The 23,150-nt window shown below is 37.5% G+C and overlaps 2 protein-coding genes and 1 long non-coding RNA gene across 6 annotated transcripts in view; all 3 read left to right on the top strand.

Annotated features, from left to right (window-relative positions):
- The window catches only part of LOC146477775 (uncharacterized), a 291,187-nt gene that overhangs the window by 54,690 nt on the left and 213,347 nt on the right, over positions 1-23,150 (top strand). The window contains exons 5-12 of one of the 4 annotated variants that reach the window (XM_085113157.1): positions 15,449-15,541; positions 15,778-15,870; positions 17,369-17,461; positions 17,824-17,904; positions 18,436-18,528; positions 21,446-21,538; positions 22,232-22,324; positions 22,851-22,970. In XM_085113157.1, coding sequence (XP_084969283.1) covers positions 15,449-15,541; positions 15,778-15,870; positions 17,369-17,461; positions 17,824-17,904; positions 18,436-18,528; positions 21,446-21,538; positions 22,232-22,324; positions 22,851-22,970 — 759 coding nt within the window. Of the gene's footprint in view, positions 1-14,979; positions 15,054-15,448; positions 15,542-15,777; positions 15,871-17,368; positions 17,462-17,823; positions 17,905-18,435; positions 18,529-21,445; positions 21,539-22,231; positions 22,325-22,850; positions 22,971-23,150 lie in introns of all 4 variants that reach the window. The other 3 variants (XM_085113155.1, XM_085113154.1, XM_085113156.1) reach the window with 3 other exon arrangements.
- Positions 4,666-5,046, top strand: LOC146477791 (uncharacterized). The gene is made up of 2 exons (XR_014865326.1): positions 4,666-4,733; positions 4,777-5,046. It is a non-coding gene; the product is annotated as an uncharacterized LOC146477791 (long non-coding RNA).
- On the top strand, positions 6,308-8,160 carry LOC146477790 (OTU domain-containing protein DDB_G0284757-like). Its single transcript, XM_085113184.1, has 2 exons — positions 6,308-6,557; positions 7,363-8,160. The coding sequence occupies exons 1-2, from the start codon at positions 6,336-6,338 to the stop codon at positions 7,717-7,719; spliced, it is 579 nt and encodes a 192-aa protein (XP_084969310.1). The 5' UTR covers positions 6,308-6,335; the 3' UTR covers positions 7,720-8,160.

The raw sequence follows: 23,150 nt of genomic DNA, 5'->3' as shown, positions 1-23,150 counted from the left end.
AGAATAGCAATAATTTTATTGTTTTCCAAGCTGGTTGAATCTTTTATTTTATTTTTTTCAGTTAATGCTTACTTTTTTGGACAGATTTCCAGAGAAATGTCCAACCATACATTCAATTGCCAGACATTACCAAGAGGAGTTTGAATATTCATTCATTCTTGAAAATACTTGTAACACATGGTGTGGATTGACTGTAATGATTGATTTGAGAAACCTCTGCTTATTTCAAATTGCCATCCTGAGTTTGACATCAGTCTAGCTGTGCCCTAACATTCTTTGTTTGAGTTGTCCTCTCTGACTTGATTTTTTTTAGCAAAAGTCCAGTGCATCTGTCTGTTCATGAATATGTTAAAGTGTTGGTTCAAGATGTACGTGTGTACTTGGAGCCTTGGAGGAGCTGGATTTGGTAAGTTATAACATTGATATCAGCAATTTCTCTTACTATCAGGTGACGGTGATGTGTCAGCAATATATTTACTGTGAGTTCAATGTTATTGTGACGATGATAGGGAAGCCTGAATTATAACTATATGCAAGCAAAGCATTTGACAGTTGCATTTGTGATGTGAGTAAAGAAGAAACTAAAGTTAACAACCGCAAATTACTAAGTGGAGATTAGGTGCCTGAGACATCCCAATCTCGTACCCAGAGTCCTCAGGCTCTTTAGCCAGTGTTTAGTCGCCAGGAGAGACTCTGGGGACATCAAAAAATTTTAAATTTTTTGATTGGCTGTTCCGTAATGGTTTTCATTGTTTTACCGCAGAAATCCTGCGGTAATAAAAATCGATGTCCCCAGAGTCTGTCCTGGCGACTAACCGCTGGCCAAAGAGCCTGAGCACTCCGTTTACGAGATTGGAGACATCCAGGAGCTTCCACTGTTGGCAGCCAGCTCCGAGATAAAGACTGCTCCCATGGCTAGCAAATCCTGGCAACGCTGCCATGAGCCCCCATAATTTTTGTAATTAATTAAAATTAAATGATTAAAATGTTTTCAATTTTGTTATATTTCCTATTTTAATTTTGATTGATTAACTGTTTGATGGATTGTTAAATTACTTAGTGCCCTTCTCTTATAGGAATTGAGTGTTTTGAACAATGACGTCAAAAACTGAAGATGGCACCAGTGACCCACCAGAGGTGGATGTTCCTCTCCTAAAGAACAAGAATCTTCCCAAGAGATCAGTGGATTGGCAACTTGTGCAACTCCCCATTGATTTTTTGTTACTAACGGTGACAGACTGTGCATTTTTAGCTTGCCTTTCTCATTTGAATCCTGGTTTCTTTAAAAGTTATCACAAAACACTTGGTCTTGTGTACTTTGGAGATATTGGTGACGATGAGATGAGGCAGAAAATTGCAGTAATAAAATGCAGCAAGGGTTCCTCCAGCATTCAAGGACCTGTAATTGTAGTACCAAATGCCGTGAAGATCTTAAGGCCCAAAGCTGTGTTCAGTGTGGGTTTCTGTAGTGCCTTAGATGACGAAAAATTGAAGCTGGGAGACATTGTTGTCTCAGAAAAGTTGATAACCTATGCCCCTAGCAAGGTCACTCAGGATGGAATCCAAGAATGTGGCATAAGTGTTCCTTTAAGAAAGCATCTTGCAAAACTAGTACAGAATGCAAATGAAGGCTGGGAGGCACCTTTGAAAGAACCAGGAAAACTAGAGGTAGAGGTGCACCGGGATGGTGTGTTCTTGAGCGGCCCAGAGGAAGTTGATAACAAGGAAAGATGTGATCAACTCATCAAACGATTTCCTCAAGCCGTTGCAATTGAATTGGAAGGAGAAGGTAAGGGTGTGTCCGATTTAACCATTACATAGCAGCAGGGATATGGAACATTAAGTTTCAAAAGAGAAGACATGTCATGAAAGGTCTAAGTCGTTATAGTTCAAATTGATAGCTCAAATGAATTGTTTGTCACACCATTGTCAAGCATACATTGTACAATGTAGGTGTTGGTCAGACGTTTCAACCAATAAAGTGCTGATCTTTATCAGGCGATGGTGTCAACTGTTGCACCTCAAACATTGAAACGTGCAAACAACACCTAAGCTACATGGTGGTGAAAGAAACGATTTATTTGAGCTAGCAAGGAAAGACATTTGCATAGAGCAGTGGCTTGTACATTTTGTTACTTTAAGTTGTAAACTGATTTTCGCTAGTATTGTCTTGCAAATGATGGATATATTCTATATTATTATGATTATGGCAGTTTCACATAATGCTGGTATATGGACAGACTGATTGTTTTTTCGTGCCTTTTGCATTGTTGATAGCACCAAGCGAGTGGTATTCGAGTGTTAATCGTCCAATTGATAATGTTCTTTATGAGATGTGATCAATCCACTGCCACCTGCTAAATGATCTACCTGTGATCATTTTTGTTGCTGATGCTAGTCTTACAGCACTGTACGGTTGCATTGTTGTCTAGTTGCTTCTGCATCTCTCTGGGGACATAAACTTGTAGTCAACCTCAAACAATCTTGCTCTGTCTTTTCTTGGTGGATATAAGAGATCCTCCTTTGGTGGTTTCCTCCAATCTGGTTTGTCTAACAGCTCTCATTGAACAACCCATTAGTGACCCAGTGTCTGACGCAGACTATTCTCGTACTCCAAAATGGTAAAATCTGCTAGTATCCAATGAGCTTATCAGGCATGTCAAGAGAAACCAATTTGAACCAACTGTACTCAGACCTAAATCTCTTCTTGTAAATTTTTGAACACTGGTTATCTTAATCACTTGCTTTCTATTTTTTCCTGTTTCCTTAATCTCACAGAGGGACACATGTTATGTACATCTTTTTAGGTCTGTATACCGCAGCGCATGACCTGGATGTTGAATGGGTTGTCATCAAAGGCGTCTCAGACTTTGCTGATGGCAAGAAGCGTAAAATAGATTCATGGAGACCATTTGCTAGCATAATGGCTGCTTCGCTTACTACTCACATTCTAAGTGATACGCTGGTTTTCAAAGATTGGCAGCACTTTGGAGGTAAGCTGTTACATTGAATTCATGTTGCTTACATGAACATGGGACTATTTTGCAGAATTCTAAACACCAAATCCATAGACGTCCTGTAATGTCAAATGTCTACCATTACAAAAACTAAAAGCCAACTGTCTGTATAAGCAGTGCTTTTTAAAACTCTAAATAGTCTAGAAGAGTGCTTAGACCTTAAAATAATATAGTTTGTTGCTACAGTAAACCCTAAACTGTGATACAGGTGTGTACATGTAAGGAGCATAAAATGAGACGTTCTGTGCTCAGCATTCTGTAAAATACCACTGTACTGTTGCTTGGGATGTACGTTCTTATGATGCAATAATAATTTTCTCCAGGATTGTTTCACACTGCACATGTTTTAGATATTGATCTTGATTTGAATCTGGTCTCTGAAGACATTTCTGTTTAATTCCTCTCAACATCATCATTAACACATTGCAGCCACAAATTGGCTTACTTTAATGATATCATTTCTGTCCCCAAGATGTGTTAGCTCCAGAAAGGACAATACATGTATCATCTGTTTCAAGTATTGCAGATCCAAGCAAACCCTGAACTGTACATCATGCAGGTAATACTTAGTCCTATACTTTCATAAGGGGTCAAATAACTAGAACAAATTATAGCACTTTCGATAATGTTTCTGACTTTGTAGATATCTATGGTCATTTAAGGAGCTTTAAGGTTGTACATGTACATGATAAAATAATGATTTCCTCAACAAGTCTCAATTTGGCAAGTTTTACATATGTTGCGTTGTGTAAAGTCAAACAAGTCAAAACAAAAACAAAACTTGTCAAGGAAAACTTGTTCACGGTGAAGCGGGCTGAGTTTAATCCAATGCAATTTGATTGTTTTTGGAATCTTTACATAAACAGTTAAAAGACAGAACATTTTTAAACCAGACATTCTGGCCCCAGTTGTTCAAAGGCCGGATAACTTTATCCTGTGGATAAGAGACTTTGCAGTGTCTAAAAAATACTTCATGTTAAATGTTGTCCAAGGTATTCGTACACTCCTAAACTAAGCTGTGGTTAGAGTGTTCATATTCGCTTGTACAAGAGGAAATACTAAAATCTTTGCACCAATTGAGACTGTTGGATAGTGACTTATCCACGGGATAAAGTTATGGGGCCTTTGAACAATCGGGGCCTGGTATAAAAGGACCATGGCCGAGTGTATACAATATGCGAGTCAGCAAGCATGCAAGGCATGCAAGGCAGATGTGCAAGGCATGAGAGGCAGACATGCAAGGCATGAACAAAACATGGGAGGCATGAACAACCCCCAACATAAATGCTAGTTAACCGTTAAGCTAACTGGGAAGCTATTTAAGCTAACCTGAGTCGTAGTTACTAAAACAAGGAATGACCTAAAATGATCTAAAATGATCTAAAATGACCTAAAATGATCTAAAATGACCTAAAATGATCTAAAATGACCTAAAATGAACTAAAATTAATCTAAAATGACCTACAATGATCTTAAATGATCTAAAATGATTTTAATTTTTTAATTTTATAACAGTGAGCAGCACAGCGGAAGACTTCTTGTCAGTTGTATACTTTTTGTTTATTTCCGACGCGGCGTTTCGTCTCTATCGGAGACTATTTCAGGGAAATTCCCGATAATTTAACTCAGTTAACTGTATCATAACCGCGGCTTTGTTTGATGCAAAGTGTCTAGTTTTTCCCCAGCAACGTGGGTTTGATTGGTGCGAAGTTCCAAGTTTCGCTCAGCAACGTGGTTTTGATTGGTACGAAGTGCCTAGTTTTCCCCCAGCAACGCGGTTTTGATTGGTACGAAGCGAAGTTCTATGTTTCGCCCAGCAACGCGGGTTTGATTGATGCTTTTTTTTTACATGGAACTGACACAGAGTTATCTTTTATTCATGCGCTACCCTTGACTTGTTAACTGCGTGTTTATTTAAGGAAATTGATGCACAGATGTATATATGCCTTTAATTACATTGTTTACAAAAGCGTTTTATCAGTGTTTACACAAGAATTTAGCCTTGTCGTGTGGCTTTTAATGTGCGACCGACCGGAAAACGAACCCGAAAAAAATTGGTCAGTGTCGATATTTTTGGGTCTTTCGGACCGACCAAAAAAAGAGATTCGCTCTAGTGCGGTTTGTTTACGCAACTTTGTCATCGAATCGGCTTACGTGCACCCATCGGCACTTTTCGAGTCTTCTTCAGTCTTTCCGGCAGCCGGTTCACAGCAGCTTCTTGTCCTTCCTGGTATCAGCCTTTTTTGTAAACACTCAGTTCTGTAATTCTGTAATTTTATCTTGGTTTCACTTCATTTAGATCATTTTAGAATATTTCGGATTTACTTTAGATCATTTTAGGTCATTTTAGATCATTTTAGATTCATTTTAGGTCATTTTAGATCATTTTAGGTCATTTTAGGTCATTTTAGATCATTTTAGGTCATTCCTTGTTTTAGTAACTACGAACCTGAGTGCTATTTAGGCTAACCAGAGTGCTTTTTAGGCTAACCTGAGTGCCTCACACATCTGCCTCACATGCCTCGCTGGCTCACAGATTGTCAAGACCCCCATGGCCTGGCCACTGACATTTCAGTTGTCTTTCAACCTGGCGGGAAAACAGAGCACCAAGAACCCGCCTAGGTCACAGAAACACAAAATATTCTTTTAACTACTTAGTTTATTTTTATATCAATAAGTATTATTCCAATCTTACGATGAATTAACAAAAAATAAATTAAACATATATAATGTGTTATATAAAAATTATAGTGATATCATATCAGTAATAAGTTTTTCTAGTTCAAATTTACTGGCTGGTTTACCAGCCAAATGGAACCTCTGCAGAGGAGAACTCAGTGTGTGTCAGTGAAACCATCATCTAATTCTTACACTGTGTAAATTATAGTTTAGGGTACATGACACAAAAACAAACAAAATGAAGAACATCCAGTGTCTTTCTTTATGAGTATAATGACATACAAGTTTGCATATCACAATTTTCCCCTCTAAAGGTTTTTCTGGTGGAAGTCAGTCTTCAGTAGCAGATTACAGTCAGCTTCCTTTCCCTGCAGCCTCTCAAACTCATCTGACAAGTGAAGGTAAAACAGAAGGTAGGCGGGAATTACTTTTTTAATGGCAACAATTTGCCAACATGTACATGTTAGCTGTGTATGTCTTGTTGCCTTGTTAAATAATATTTAGATTTTGTAAACTTTTATACTCTATATAATTATAGTAATTATTATTATTATAGGCCTCTTGGAAATATACTTGTTATTCCTTTTATTGGTGGTTTTAGTGATGAGAGCTGAACAAATTTTCCGTGGTCTTGAGCAAATGCGATATGATGCAGGCAAGATCATCGGCCAGACACAACTTTTAGAGGGTTTAAAGAAAATTGCTTCAGACAAAGGCTTCGGAATTTCTGAAAACAGCGGAGCAGGGAATTGCATGTTTTATGCATTATCAGAACAACTGGACCTGGTGAAAGGAATCCACATCTCTCATGAGGCATTGAGGCAACACATAGTCCAATACCTTGAGAAGAACCCTACACTGGTAAGTTAGTATTGGTAATGCCCAACAAGTGATTGAGTTTGGTTTCATTTTATTTTTATACAAATCTAGAAAAGCAATTAAATGAGAGAAGTTGGAGTTTCTTTTTCAAGTATGCCAAAGTGGCCAACTGAAAAATATACCTCTACTGTGGATTCATCACGGTAAACACAATAATAATAATAATAATAATAATAATAATAATAATAATAATAATAATAATAATAATAATAATAATAATAATAATAATAATAATAATAATAATATTATCACATTCAAATCCTAACAGTATGCAGGTGTTTGTCACTGCATGAATGTAGTTTAATTGTCTTAGCTCCCACAAGTCTCCTGTAGCTGATTGCTATAACATCCAAATGGAAAGTCAAAGGTTCAACTCTGTTAGGGGAAAGAATTCAGATTTTCTTTTTCCAAGTACAATATACCTGTGTCACTGGCTGAAAAATATCTCTATCAAGATAAAACTTAATTGTTGCTTCAAGAAAAGGCAGACGTCAATTCTAAAATGGTTGCTATTTCTTGGACAGATGGTCACGTGGATGCTTAAAGCCAAGCAAAGCTCTAAATTCTGTTGTATCTGATGCTTCAGTTATTCATTAACAACGGAATGCATAATTTATGGGCGTAATTAAATTATGGAACAGTTGAGATGTTTCGGTATAATTTGGTTTGTTGCGGATCGATGCACTGGTCAATTTAGTGAAAATCTTTACCCTCCAGTTGATCATTGGATGAAGTGGCACAATGTACTTTGACATTTTGTATTAATTGTCATGTTCTTCTTTTGCAGCAAGATGGGACAGAACTGTTTAACTTTGTACATGGACATCAGTCTTGGCCTGATTACCTAAGAAACATGGCAGCAGATGGGACATGGGGTGACCACGTCATTCTCCATGGTGCAGCAAACTGCTTTAAAACATGCATTCACGTGATCAGCAGTCTGTCACATGACTTAATTATCCACCCAGAACATGATGTTAGCAGCAGCAGCCAGCTTGTGTTGGGACACCTGCATGAACATCACTATGTTAGCCTTCGACCCAAACCAGGTAGAGGAACTTATTATGTAAAACAATGCCAGCTAACCAGATTTGTCTACTTAACTATCACTTCAATATTTATTGAAGTTTACACACCTGTTTAAAGGTGGGCAGATACCAGTTTTGAGAACAATCACATATTTGTGCAGTAATGTATTGTAACCTACATTTGGTATTACTTGGGCGGAGAGCCCAAGTTATAAAATAGGATTTCTTCGTACCCATCAAATGGCAAAGAGGGCTCTACTGCACGTGCGCTACATGTTGGCCGAGTCTGCATGTATTCATCATAAGCCGCCATTACGGGACAAGAAACAAGGACGTAAAATCAACACAACCAATATCGTATTCTTAAAAGAAAACAGCTAGTATGTGTGTTGTCTGCTAACTCCTTCCATTGAACGAAACTGAGGGGCAACTTTCCTTTCAGGACGGATATTTTCCAAAACTTCGGCTTCGATTAACCTCCCTCGCAGACGCTCTTTTGGTTCTTCTCGATAAATTATCTTTCGGTGTCAAATGTAATCGATTGCGATAAGATCTGAATTTACATACAGCCGAGTAAAGCCATTCATTTCTCTGGCTGAAATATAAAAAAGAAAACGTTGAATTAACTTTAATGATTCAAGACCATTTCGTGGGTGAAAGGCTTAGGGTAAAGTAGAATACGAAAACTAAAGCTTCGAAAATAAATTTCATTGTGTGGTTCCAGAAAATATCCATACCTCCCCAACGGAGGGTTTTTTAAAGCTTGACCCCCCACCCCCCAGGATTTTCCGTTCCAAGGGGCTTCATAGTACTCCCCCCCACCCCCTGGAATTTCCATGATTTTTCCATTTGGTCTGCCCTACCCCTTGGAAATTCCATATCCACAAATAACAAGACTTTACACATTTATTTTGATCTCGTTAGTACTGTAATAAAATTTAGCCGCAGCGCATCTGTTTATAGTTACACCTCAGATGAAGGTAAAGCAGCATGTTTTATCACTGTAGGCTGCCAAACAATTGTAAACCACACCTGACGTTCGCTATTTTATAAATATGTTATGAATTATTTATGGCATATTTACTAGGTCAGCAACAAAACTGCTGGGTTATAAAAAACTAAGGCTGTGAGATTTAATCTTCCTAAAATGACCATGGAAAATTCTAGACGTATATGCAGACGTGTCCCTTCAGGTTGAAGTGTTCAAACTAACGAATGACTTAGAAGAGCTTATTAACACCCAAATGTCATAGTAGCTGACCTTTTCTCCATTCAACTGAAAGAAGTTTTCTCTCAAGAATCTAAGAAAGTACTAAAAGTTTACGCGCTTTCAAATGAACCAGTCGAAGTTTTAATTTATGCTTAGTCAAAACAACATATCAAATTACATTTTACACGCAATTATATTATTGCAGACTTATTTCTGACAGCTTTCACAGCGAAACTCTGAAAAATACCTCAATATTACCCACTGTTAATCTCCTTATGATATTTTTGTATGTTGCAGGTGTAATTTTTATCCAGTATAATTTGTAAACAGTGCTGTTTTTGATATATTTTGTGTGTACTTCGCTTATCAGCGGGAAGCCGTAAGCCGTCACGCAACATGTTTTTGAAACACCTGTTTGTCAAATGTCGCTTAAATTTGTCTTTTACCAAAAGGCATACGTCAATAAAGTCATACACTTTGTCTTTGTAGTTTGTAAATGATAGTAAATTATTTTTATGCCTTAAGTATTTTTTAACTTGTCACACATTTCATGCGCAAAACAAAAATCTCAAGTTCAGTTGTAACTATAAACAGCGACCCGTCCACTGTTACATGTTCTTCAAGACAAACGGCATTGAATTGAATTTGCTAACATTTATAAACTCGTAACTACACGGATAACGATGAAAATATGTGATAACCTAGTTATTGAACGTTCGAAATTGCACTTTATAAACAAAAGAAATATGCAGAGTAATCTCTGTCAACTGACTGCAAGAAATTGTAATTGTAACCATGTTCTGTTAAATATAAACAACATCGCGTAGCAATAAAATCGTGCAGATCGCCTATGCACTAATGTACTTTTAAAAATTTCCAGCGAACAAGAAGCACAAGTGAATGTAAATGAAAAGCAAGCGGAAATGCGCAAAAGAGAAGAGAGAAAATGCTAGTCGGTCATAAACATGTTGCTCCGGAGTGCTTTCTGCGTCGTACGAAGCTGGAACAATAATGGAAAATATATGACAAAGAATCTGGTAAAAGTGAAGAACAGCTCACCTCCACCGACTGTCGGTCGACTGTCGGGCGACAGTTGGCCGACAGTTGGCCAACAGTCGGGTGACAGTTGGCCGACAGTTTTTTTTATAGCGGTAACGATCTGTCATTCGACAGACGGCCATTACTGTTGGTAATATGTCAGCCGACTGTTGGTAATCTGTCGGTAAGTTGTTGGTGAACTGTCGGTAGAAATTGTTGTGGATTTTTCCATATAAATAAATCCAAATCACATACCCTTCTAGTTTCTTTAATATAAATTCCACGGCAACTTTTCTCTCGTTCCCCATCCGCCATTTTGCATTTTTAAGTTAGTATAACTGTGCCCCAACCCCTCTCTCATTATCCCGCTGTGATAACGTAAAGTGTGCAATTTCATCTTTATTATTGGTTATTAACTTTTTCAAATTTGGTGGCTCCTAAAGGAGCCGTTTTTTTTAGGAGTCTAGTGATGACTCTATTCGTAGAATCTTTCTTCGAACTTGAGGGGCAAGACAGACAAGTTTTCACCATACTTCAACCTGAACCACGTTGGCTACATCCACCTCATGGTGAACCATTCAGAGAACTTTGTTGATCCATACACAGGCGCCCACACAAACACCATAGAGGGACTCTTGATCAAACGAGCATCTTTCTTTTCTTACTTACTGAAATAGAAAGAAAGAACATTAGTAAAGTTCAACATTTTGTCGACATACATGACATACTATAAAATGCTAGCTCGCTATGAATTATAGGGCGATTCAAATTTTAGGTGAACGTGCTAAATTCGCTTCTCGTTTTGGTTTAATAAGTATGTAGAGTAAAGGTAAGTTAAAAAAACTTTTGCGGACTGCAGGCCGACTGTTGGTAATCTAGTGTTTTGGTCAATTTTTTTCAGGTTACCGACTGTTGGTAACCTGTCGGTAAGCTGTTGGTAAGCTGTTGGTAACCTGTCGGTAGTCTGTCGGCCAACAGTCGACCGACAGTCGGTGGAGGTGAGCTGTTCTTCACTTTTACCAAGAATCTTATGTTTATCTCAACAGACAGAATGTTTCATTTTTTTTGGTTACCTGAATCGATTGGCAAAGTAAGTTTTTTTTTCGATCATATTTCAAACCCTCTAGAAAGAAAACTCTTTGTGTACCCCCCTCCCCTTCGGAAATTTACCTCTTTCAGACCCCCCTACCCCTCGGAATTTCCGTGACCCTCCGTGGGGTGGGTATGGATATTTTCTGGAACCACACATTCGGGGTCCAGTGTGAGCGATAAGATCTATTCACCAGGACAAATGTAAACACTGAAAGTTTGCTAATGCACAGCGACAATCAACACTTGACAAATTAATTTCTTTATTTACGTTCACTTAGATAAAACCGAAATGTGATCCTCCACGGGAAAACAGGGAAAAAGGTGAACGCAGGGGCACGCCAAATTGACACGCTAAACAATAGGCAGTGAGTGAAATGATACGCCGGCATCTGAGCAGTGTGTCAGCAGAATGCACGGCTAATTAATTATTTTCTTTTGTTCTTTTTATCGCACGATAAAAACAAAGGTGTGTGTTGGATCGAACAATGAAGTGTGTCAAGCACAGCACCGGGTGAAATGGCAACATGACACGGTAGCCATGTCTAAGATTTTGAATTTCATTCAATTTACCGTTCTCTCGTCTTGTCAAACAATCGCAAACTTGGGGAGCTCTTTTCAATCGAGTGCAAAACAAAAATTATTCAATTCATCTTTATTAGACGTTCTTTCGACACAAACTAACGAGGGCTACAAGAAAATGTCAGATGACTCGTGTGCCTATTTCAGCAAACATAAAACGCGAAAATGAAAACTTCCAAAGAAATTACCCTAAAAATTCGAGTTAATGTTGTGAATGGAATTATAACAGTAGAATCTGAAAAAAATATTTCCTTCGGAGTCGAGTGTTAGCGATAAGATCGATTCATTGGAACAAACATAAACGCCGAAAATTTGCATATTCATACCAACAACAACTAAGTAACGCAACGCTAAACGCATTTGTATTTTTACGTTGGATAAAGCCAAAATACAGTCGAACCTGTATATAACGGCCCTGTATTAAGCGGCCACCCTCTATTAAGCGGCCAGTTTTTAAAGTCCCGATTTTTTGCGCATACAAACGCTGTATTTGTTACCTGTATTAGGCGGCCACCTCTATTAAGCGGCCGCGGCCACCCTGTAGCAGTCCCATGTTTGTCTTTCTTTGTTATTTTTACCTGTATTAAGCGGCCACCCTTGAATGGAAACTAAGCCATATGCACAGTACCATGGATAACAGGAATTGTCACTGGCAGTGCCGACAGTCAGCGACTTGCTCTACAAACAAAAGTTTCAAATTCCGAGGCGCCAAACGCACGTGTCCCACTTGTTTAAGTCGTTGTAATTCTTACCCTATTCCTATTTTAACTTGAAGAATTTTATTATATATTGTGTTACTTTTAATTAGCAACATTACCGTTGTAACTCCACTTCGATCGTAACAACTATGAAATGACGGAATGAAATATTTTGTTGTGAACTGCAAGTCACGTAAGTAAGTGAGTTAAAAATACAGTACTGTACACCGTACAAGAGTAGAGGACAATTTATTGCACAGTGCTTTTACACAATGTTACGTATATTATACCATTAAGTTACAAGTTGGCACTGAACTTTGTTTAAAGTATTGATCTCTTGAAAGAGTGTTGATTGTCCTATTGTTTCCCTGCATGAAATCTTTTTGTTTGAGACACCATTAAAATTGACATATTAGACCACGCCCAGTGAGTATTCTTAATGATCCTGTATTAAGCGGCCAGTTCCTCAAGTCCTGAGGGTGGCCGTTATATACAGGTTCGACTGAAGCAACTTTAGCACCCGGGCTTTAGCAAAACTGAAAGCCCCTTCCGATGTTACAAAACGTTGAGAGAAGCCGTCGTTTGGATGCAAAAAGGAACAGCCACGCTGAAAACACCGGGAAGAAATCGGTCACGTGCTAGGCAACCAAAATCGTTCACGTATATCAAGTTTCAACCGGCGACGCGGCATAGACCCATTCGGCTAACGCAATGTTGTACCCAATTCAAATCCTTTGGGCATAAAATGTTTTGTTCTCAGTATTTCCATATCATTTAAATGTGAATGCTACATTATAATGCAAATGTAATAAACAAAGAATCTTAACCCCGGGGGATCTGAATTGGGTACAACATTGCGTTAGCCGAATGGGTCTATTGAGGAAGAAAATTTTTCGGTGGTTCCAGGAAGGACAGTGCGAGTGAAGTTTATTTTCTTGCATGTTTAATAAACAAATAACTGTAGACATAACTTGAAATACTTCATTCTTTGATTTTTGACATTTTGCGGACGTGCGCTGTTACCAGTGAAAAAGCTGGAACATCTCTCATAGAAAGCCCAGAAAAAAAGGTATCAGGGTGGAAAGGTATTCGCACAAATACCCCTCTGTCGCCAAAATTCATCATTACCACTGGAACCACAAATACTCCTTTGTCGCCAAAATCCATCACTATCTTAGATGCACCTCATGGTTACAAAATCCGACATGTTTAGTAAGAGAGTAATGTTTTATTTTGTTTGCGTGACATTTTCGGTCAAACTACATCACGTTTATCGCAAATATGATGCCTTAGACTCTCAGCAAATCTTTTATCGTTCACATGTCACCAAAGACTGAACTAACGTAACGTGCATGCTCAGATACTCCTAATACAACGATGCCCAAGTAAACGCTCCCACAGCGTCTTGTTCCATTTAAAAGGCCTTTTCAAGAAAAGTAAAAATATAATAACTAATTAACAATAAATTAATGACAAAGGAACTGAACAGGAAATACAAAACGAAATCACTATTATAACAGCTATTTAGTTTTGTTTGTCTACTCAGTATGTATTTTCTGTTCTGTTCCTTTGTCATCGTCACGCCATAATATAGCTAATTATTAGCTATATTTTTACTTTAATTTATAATTTCTTGTCACATTGTAATTGGTTGTTTGCTCTACATTTATTGTCATGTTGTAATAATTTATTAGCTTTATTGTATTATACTCTTTGTATTTATTTCACACCCACTTACAGGGTTTGTACTGAAGATGGATGAAGATTCACTATTTTTTTTTTCACCACTAATATAAATTACATTTCAAGCAACAAAAGAAAAATGTTGTTACTTTCATAGAAATCATTTCGCGCTTGCTGAGTCTACAAAAATTTGGTAATTATCTATAATTATAATGGGACGGTGGTTATGAGATGGTAACTGTTGTCTTATTTTAATAACAGTCCCTCTATTTTTTTGACGAGAGAAACAAAGACAGAGCATCACAGGGTGAGTGCCTTAGAAGGGGTTCCAAACATTGAGAAACTGATGAACTGCAGCCTCATGCTACATGTATAATTGTCTCAAGTGTTTGGAACCCCTGATGAGGCATAAACTCCTAGATAGACGTTATTACAGCCTCTACATGTATGAGGGCCTAGCTTAGGAGGATTGTACTTGAATGTCAGATTTTTGCAATTCAGATGTTACATTCTCACAAGTCACTGATGTCAAATTTCCCCAACTGCAATATCATATCAAACGAGTTCATGATGTTGGATTTCGGAAGTAACAACTCAGATCTCAGATTTTCACAACTTAAACTCCTCAGTTGCTATTTTTGCTTTTTGTAATTCTCTCTAAAGGTTTTTCTGGTGGAAGTCAGTCTTCAGTAGCAAGTTACAGTCAGCTTCCTTTCCCTGCAACCTCTCAAACTCATTTGGCAACTGGAACACAAGGTACACGTAGATGGGAACATTTTGAATAATCCCAACAACCATCAAATGGCATTTATGAGACATTTTAAAAGTCAGTAAGTTTTAAAATCAAATTCGTATTTAAATTGACCCTAAAAATCTGTTTATTGTGTGAATATAATTTTCTTTGTTATATACTTTTAACGCTATTGTGGAGCTGGAAAAGCTCTCAGCATTCACAGGCTGTGATCTGAGGTACTTCAAGATCCACCCTTTTTATTTGTCTAGTGTCTTTTTTTTTTAATACGACATACAAGTTTGCTTATTGCAATTTTCCCCTCTGAAGGTTTTTCAGGTGGAAGTCAGTCACTAGCAGGTTACAGTCAGCTTCCTTTCCCTGCAGGCTCTCAAACTCATCTGACAAGTGGAATTGAAGGTTGGTGAAAACATTTTGTATCATATAATTCCAACAACTGTCACATGGCATTTAGAATAGATTTTTAAGGGTCAGTTCTCAAATAAAATAAAAATTTATTTAAATTGACTTTAATGTGTGAACGTAATTTTCTTTGCGATATGCTAAGTTAATTTAATGCTTTTTGTCTGAGCCCTTTTTCTGCTCTGCTAATGATCTGAATAGCCTGCCACAGGAGACACTTGTTTCAGTCCTTATTTCGCCTATGGGTGCATGAATCAAGAGCTGGAAAAGGCTTCTGTGTCACAAGCTATGATGCGAGGACTTCAGAACTCACCTTTCCATTCGTTCAGTGTCTTTCTTTATGAGAATAATGACATACAAGATTGCTTTTGTTATAATTTTCTCCTCTGAAGGTTTTTCTGGTGGAAGTCAGTCTTCAATAGCAGGTTACAGTCAGCTTCCTTTCTCTGCAGCCTCTCAAACACATTTGAGAAGTGGAACTGAAGGTGGGTGGGAAACACTTTATGAAAACATTGATTACAAGAAAAATATCATGCAGTTAGCATCTGCAAAAATCATTAAACATTAATAAGCTTTTTGATGCATGTTTGTGACCTTTGTTCCTGCATTTATATGCTAATGTTATAGACTTTTGTTTCTGCAATAAAATTGTTCTTTACTGAAGTCACTATTGACGAATAGATCTTCTTAATGTTACAAAAATTATTCATTCCCTCTGCAGGTATTTCTGGTGGAAGTCAGTCGTCAGTAGCAGATAACAATCAGCTTTCTTTCGCTGGAGCCTCTCAAACTCATCTAAGAAGTGGAACTGAAAGTAGGTGTAAACATTTAGTTTTATCCCATCAAAGCTATTGGTAACATTTGCAAAAATTGAAGGGCTGACAGCTTAATCAGCCCAAATGAGTTTTGAGATCACTTTTTGTTGTTTAGGTTAAGATTGGCTGTAATTTTCGCATGTGGACTTGAATTCGTTCAGGGAATGATGCTCCAATATTAAATTGTGCTACAAAGCAGCAGATAAAACATTGAGCAACATTTCCTCAAGGAATTCAAGGCCACATGTAAAAACTCCGGTGAATCAAAAAGGCTTACTGTATTTTGCAAAACGAAACGAAATGAAAACAAATAGGGTAAAATAATGATATCAAGTGAGATCATTGTTCGATGTCCGTTGTGATGGAAACAAAATTGAAGAATAAACACCGGAAGTGCATAGTTTTGAAATTACAGATCTGTATTTTGTGAAACGAGCTCTTGTCAGATCACAGCGAACTTTTACCTGCTTCATTACATTCGTAAATGCTTAAATTTTGTAAATATTCCTTGTTGCAATGATGAATTCTGAACAAAATACAGTAAGCCAGCTAAAACAAGAAAAAGTGATCTGAAAAGTCATTTGGGTGATTATATGCTCTCAGCCCTTCAATTGTCAGCTGTCTTGGTGTGTCGATCATTGAACAATATTTTTTTTTATGCAAGTGATGTACTTACATGTATGTGGCTTTTTCTCCTTGCATTCATGTAGCTGCTGCATGCTGCTGTCTCGTTGTACACCTACTCTGAAATAAAAGTGCCATGTTGTATAATTTTGTTACTGCAATTTTCCCCTCTGAAGGTTTTTCTGGTGGAAGTCAGTCTTCAGTAGCAGGTTACAGTCAGCTTCCTTTCCCTGCAGCCTCTCAAACTCATCTGACAAGTGGAATTCAAGGTGGGAACATTTTGAATAATCCCAACAACCGTCAAATGGCATTTATGAGGCATTTTAAAAGTCAGTTTTAAAATCAAATCCTTATTTAGATTGACTCTAAACATCTGTTTATCGTGTGAATGTAATTTTCTTTGTTATACACATACACTGTTGTGGAGCTAGAAAAGCCCTCAGCATTCACAGGCTGTGATCTGAGGAACTTCAAGACCCACCTTTTCATGTGTCTATAGTATCTTGTGTCTTTTTTATGAGTATAATGACGTGTAAGTTTTCTTAGTACAATTTTCCCCTCTAAAGGTTTTTCTGTTGGAAGTCAGGGAAAGAGAGCTGACTGTAACCTTGTTATTGTGATAATGCAGTCCATACACTGTATGTCTGATGGCTGTGCAAGCTTCCTTGTATTACTGTATGCTTGACTTGATTTGGTAAAGAATGTTAATGCATTGGTCTGCTAATTGTGGTCTGAGATGCTAATAAAGTCCAGTACATATTGTACAGCACTGTATATTATTGAGATGTTGCTGCTTCAAGCACTGTGTATCTTTACACTCCTAAGATGCTATGTTGGCTAATTTAACTTATTACAATATTTTCCCCTCGGAAGGTTTTTCTATTGGAAGTCAGTCTTCAGTAGCAGGTTACAGTCAGCTTCCTTTCCCCATAGCCTCTCAAACTCACCTGAGAAGTGGAATTGAAGGTAGGTGAAAACGTTTTGTATAATGTCAACAACTGTCACATGGCCAGTTTTCAAATAAAATAAATATTTATTTAAATTGACTTTACTGTGTGAAGATAATTTTCTTTGCTATATGCTAAGTTAATTTAATTCTTTTGTCTGAGCCATATTTTCTGCTCTGCCAATGATCTGAATAGCCTGCCACAGGAGACACTTGTTTCAGTCCTTATTTCGCCTGTGGGTGAATCAAGAGCTGGAAAGGCTTCTGTGTCGCAAGCTGTGTTGTGAGGACTTCAGAACCCACCTTTCCATTCGTCCAGTGTCTTTCTTTATGAGAATAATGACATTCAAGTTTCCTTTTATTATAATTTTCCCCTCTGAAGGTTTTTCTGGTGAAAGTCAGTCTTCAGTGGCAGGTTACAGTCGGCTTCCTTTCCCAGGGAGTTTGAGAAGTGGAATTGAAGGTAGGTGGGAAATACTTAAAACAATTACAATGAAACTAAACTAAAATTTTCGTTTTAAAAAGGGATTTTTCATTTTCTGAAGAAATTGCCTGTAAAAAATTGATTGCCAAGATGACATCAAAGTCAACAAACACTAACCAACCACATCAAGTTTTTCCAGGATAAGTTTCTGAAAAATTCCTGAAGTTTCATGGGGTTTGCACAAATATTAAAAAACGTTATTCAGGTTCAAAGTCACTGCAGGCAGAATCTGTCCCCCTCCCCCTTCCCCGGTCTAGATGGGATTGATTTAATAGTCAGTGTTCAAATAAAATCCTGATTAAATTGACCCTAAAAATCTGTTTATTGGGTGAATATAATTTTCTTTGCTATACACTAACGCTGTTATGGAAATGGAAAAGGCCCCTGCTTTTGCAGGCTTTGATCTGAGATACCTCAAGACCCACTTTTCCATTTGTCTAGTGGCTCTCTTTATGAGTATTTTGACATAAGTTTGTTTATAATATTATTTTACAATTTTCCCTTCAGAAGGTTTTACTGTTGGAAGTCAGTCTTCAGTAGCAGGTTATAGTCAGCTTCCTTTCCCTGCAGCCTCTCAAACTCATCTGACAAGTGGAATTCAAGGTTGGTGGGAATCTCTAAACAATCACAACATAGATATCACACAACATTATTTACAAAAAAAAGGCAGTTGTCTTGGTGTCCTGTTAATCAATTTTTTTTACAATAAATATGCGTTATTCAGCAAGCTTGTTCGGTCAAGATGGCTGGATACTGGCCTCGTTCTTTTTTTGGTGTTTTTCGTCGAGGTCCATAAAAACACAAAAAAAGAATGAGGCCAATATCCAGCCATCTTGACCGAACAAGCTTGGTCAATAAAGGATTTATTATATGGCTTTACCTTCAAGTTAAAACTGCAACAACAAAACAAACAGGACATGAAACTGCTCTGCTTGGAAAAAAAATTCTTCATAGCCGGCTGGTGCAAGATTTATTTTCAGTGCATTTTCGGATTAGCATGTAATCGTGAAAAACAAGGAATCCTAAATTATTTTAAGGCTCTAACTTTATAATGGCTTAAAGTGAGTATACAATTGTTGAGAACGAAAAATTTAGATTTTCGCAAGAGCGGGAAGATTTGAATAGAATCTGGCAAACGCGCCATTTTCAGCGATCGCGCGGTGGCGTAAATAATAAACATTTTTACTTAGTTTTTGGCTTCCAATCATTAATTTTTGAATGAAACAATAGATTTTGAGATTATATTCAAACATAAGCCGAAAAAAAAGAGCAGGTAAATCAGAAAACTGGGCGAAACTTTGATAAGATTTTGTTGTTTACAACAAGCAAGATGCGGCTAAATTAAAAACGTGAGCTTCTTCGGCGAACTTGAGAAAAATACTTTTCTGAACTGCTCTAAACAATTAACGCAACTTCCACTATGCTATGATTTAAATACAGTCATTGCAAACCTAGAGAACTTATCAATTTGGCACTCGACTTGAGACAATAAGTTTTACAAAATCAACTCTACCTAAAATACTACACGCTGAGCAACTCACCGATTCAACTCACATTCATTGTCGCTGAAACAAAATTTTCACTACACCAGGACGTTTCCATTCTCTTTCCTTTCCTTTAGGTAAATGTTGAGAGTTTACCCAACTTTTTTTAGTGAGCGTTTTCCCCCAAAACAATGAGAAAATTGAAGAAAAGATTGCATTGTTGTTGGGATTAAACTTTCGATGCCAAGCGGACGGGCAACGGGTAATTCTGAGCGGGCAAGATAGCTCCATATTGCCCGCTCAGGTAGCCAATCACAGCGCAGGATTTGACTCATCTTGCCTGCTCGCAGAGCCAGCCATATAATAATTACATGTAATTAACAAAACATGAAAACAAGAAACGCTGGTCTCTGAAATGCTTTTTCTCATTGTATTCAATTTGTAAATGCTGCATTCTGCTGCCTGTTTTGCATTCACTCATAAATATACTTCCATCATTTTGACAGCAAACAATACAGCCTTTAATTTACTTGCAGGAAAAATCAAGAACCAATCTTAAGAAATTCCTTTTTTTTTTAATTCATTGTTCACTAAATTTTTTATTTTATCTATCACCATGTTTGGATTTAAAACAATCGAATTAGGAAAACTATAGGTTACAGTCAGCTTCCTTTCCCTGCAGCCTCTCAAACTCATCTGAGAACTAGAACAGAAGGTAGGCAGGAGTCACTTTATCAAAACAAGACTCCTATGTGTGATTTTGTTGGATGAGTTGGTGTATGTTTAGCACTAAGTGCAGGTGGAAACAAATCCTCCCATCCTGATTGAGCTAATGGAATATAGTTTGATTCACAAAGATGAGGTTATGTTGTTTCGGTATCCTTGCATTAAACTACTTGACGTCATACCGGAAATTTTTTATACAATAATGTAATGTAACCCAGGCCTGACTCATGTTCTATTCTGGTTATGTAAGTCTACTTTTACAAATTGTCCTCCTTTCATAAAAATTCAGAAAGAAAAACAGACAAAAAGCTTTCCTTATAGAAAACTTTTAATAAAAACTGTTACTGAAACCTGTATTTTTTTTTTTGTGAAGTGGATTACAAGTAGCGTAGGCATCAGTTTGACAAAACAATGTGATGAGTGTCTAAGCTTATCTGAATGACCTTTTCTCCCCACATTGTGGTTCTCTGTGAAGCAAAGCATGATTCCTTTGCCAGGAACTCTTTAATTTCCACCGTTTAAATGGTCGAGTAGTTAATAAAAGTTATTCTTTTGATTTACCGCTTCAAAAGGGTGAGTTTTCTTTTTGAAAACAGCATAATAGAGTTTAAAACATGTAAACAATATGGCCGCCAATGTCAGTGAGAGAGGCCTTCCACTGATTAATGGCTATGTGACATCACACAGATATCGATGAGTCGATGGATCCCCTCCCTCCCTATCCAGATAATGGATTCTGATGGGGCCATTCTTGATGTAGTACAAAGACAACAATAGAGGACAAAAATATTCCCTCTATGAGAACGGGGTATAATATCAGGTTTAATTAATTTATTCATTACATTTTGTGAGTACCATGAAGAAAAAAAAACATACCCGACCGAAAACTTGACGCAGTCTGCCCTCGGGGCATCCCGCATAGCAATTACAATAAAGCTATTGGGTATCATTTGCAAATTAAAATTCAACATCTCATTTCTCCTTACAGTTTCACTATTTGATCAAACTAATAAGTCATGAGAATGAATGGACTGATCAGCTAAGAAAAATGACTTGATGTTCAAATAAATTATCCCAAATAGTTGCATAAGGAAGATATCGGGAACATGCAGTTAGGAAAATGAGCCTGTTGATACTGGAACCACAGAAAGTATAATCTTGTTTCTCCTTAGGTTCAAACTAAGGAGAAACAAAATTATACTCTTCATGGTGTATGTCCAGTTCTCTGACTTACAGTGTACACTCTAAAATGCCATGATATTAATATGATATGCAATGTTGTTACACTTTACAATTTCTCCCCTGTGAAGGTTTTTCTGGTGAAAGTCAGTCTGCAGTAGCAGGTTACAGTCAGCGTCCTTTCCCTGTGGCCTCTCAAACTCATCTGAGAAGTGGAACAGAGGGTTGGTGGAAACCTTTTGCATAATCCCAACAACTGTCACATGGCATAATAAATATTTATAAAAGATTTTGTGTCAATTTTCAGTAAAATCCTTATTTTTGACTCTGAAAATATTTGAGAACATAATTTTCTTTGCCGCATACACTAATGCTTTTCTCTGAGCCATGTATTCTGCTTTGTGAATTGTCTGTGTAGGCTGTGCATATATAAGAACAAACACCGTTTTCATCAGTTATTTTAGTAGCCTACTTTGCAGGCGTTCTTTTGGCTGGTCACACAATCCTTACCTCCCAATGGAAAGATTGTGTGACAAGCCAAAGGAGTGTCTGCATGCGAGGGAGGCTATTATTTTGCCTGTGGATGGAACAAGCGCTGGAAAAGGCCTCTGCTCTTTTTTTAGGCTGTTATCAAAGGAACCTCAAGACCGACCTTTTTGATTCTTCATTCATTTTTCTTTATAAGTATAATGAGGCCATAATAAATTGATAGCAAATGTGTTACTAACACCAGAAGAACTACACTAGCTTCATTGACAAAAATGCTCTGCTGTCTTGGTGTTTTATTATAGAATAAGAGTGTTTTGGTACAGGGTGTGCTCTCCTTATATTCATGTAGATGTTGAATGTTCCTACATGTACCTCTTTTGTGTATATTGCGCTTTTTACAACAATAATCTATATTTTCCCCTCTGAAGGTTTTTCTGATGGAAGTCAGTCTTCAATAGCAGGTTACAGTCAGCTTCCTTTCCCTGTAGCCTCACAAACACATTTGAGAAGTGGAATTGAAGGTAGGTGCAGGGCTCGGTCTAGGAGAGAGAAAGAAAGACTCTGGGCTTCCATATAGATGAAATTGAAATCTCCTGCAATCTTTGCTGTCACTTTCTCCATAAAAAGCAGCTGCAAAACCCAGTGTCACCCCAGCAACTTAACCTGGTCTTTCATTATAGATAAAAGTGAAGAAATGATCACAACCAAGGTGTTTGGAGGAGAATTGAGGCCCATAGACTGCAGACGTTTGCACAAAAGGGGCAAGGTCTGAAATATCAGGCTCCTCTGAATTGGATTGGTGATTGGGCAAAAACATCTCTTCCATAAACGACTTTCTCTAGATCACGTACCATGTTTATTTGATTAACTGCCCTGGGTGCAAAAATAATTTTCGGCCCATAAAGGTGATTAAGAGTAGCTCCCCAGGTCTCACTTGTTTGTTGTTGTGGATTTACCCGTTTTGACTTCCTCCTTAGCCAACTTTCTGCCCCTGAAACTTAACCGTTCCAGTGGTCCTATCACTGCCACTTTTTCTGGTATTTTCAGGTACAGGTTTGTCACAAAGCGATTCAAGTTCACTAAAGCAGACTAAAAGGCCTTTATCATTTCCTGAAAGAGAACCTCCTAAGCAGCCAAGGCAAGATAGGACCGATTATTATGGGCAAGGTAATTAAGTTACTACTTGGGTTAAAATTTATGTGATAACTGAAACAGACAGTTGAACTCTTTGTTGTTTATCTTCTCAACCTCTAATGACAATATTGTTATAAGTATTATTTCATTATTCATTTGATAAAAAATAGGTCTTTCTTATAAGTGACCAAGCTGTCTCCTTCTCTTTCTTAT

Source organism: Pavona decussata, unplaced genomic scaffold, assembly GCF_977016875.1.
Source record: "Pavona decussata unplaced genomic scaffold, jaPavDecu1.1 SCAFFOLD_69, whole genome shotgun sequence".
NCBI classification, from domain to species: Eukaryota; Metazoa; Cnidaria; class Anthozoa; order Scleractinia; family Agariciidae; genus Pavona; species Pavona decussata.
Note: the sequence above shows the minus strand (reverse complement) of the source record. Positions and strands in the feature narration are given on the sequence as shown.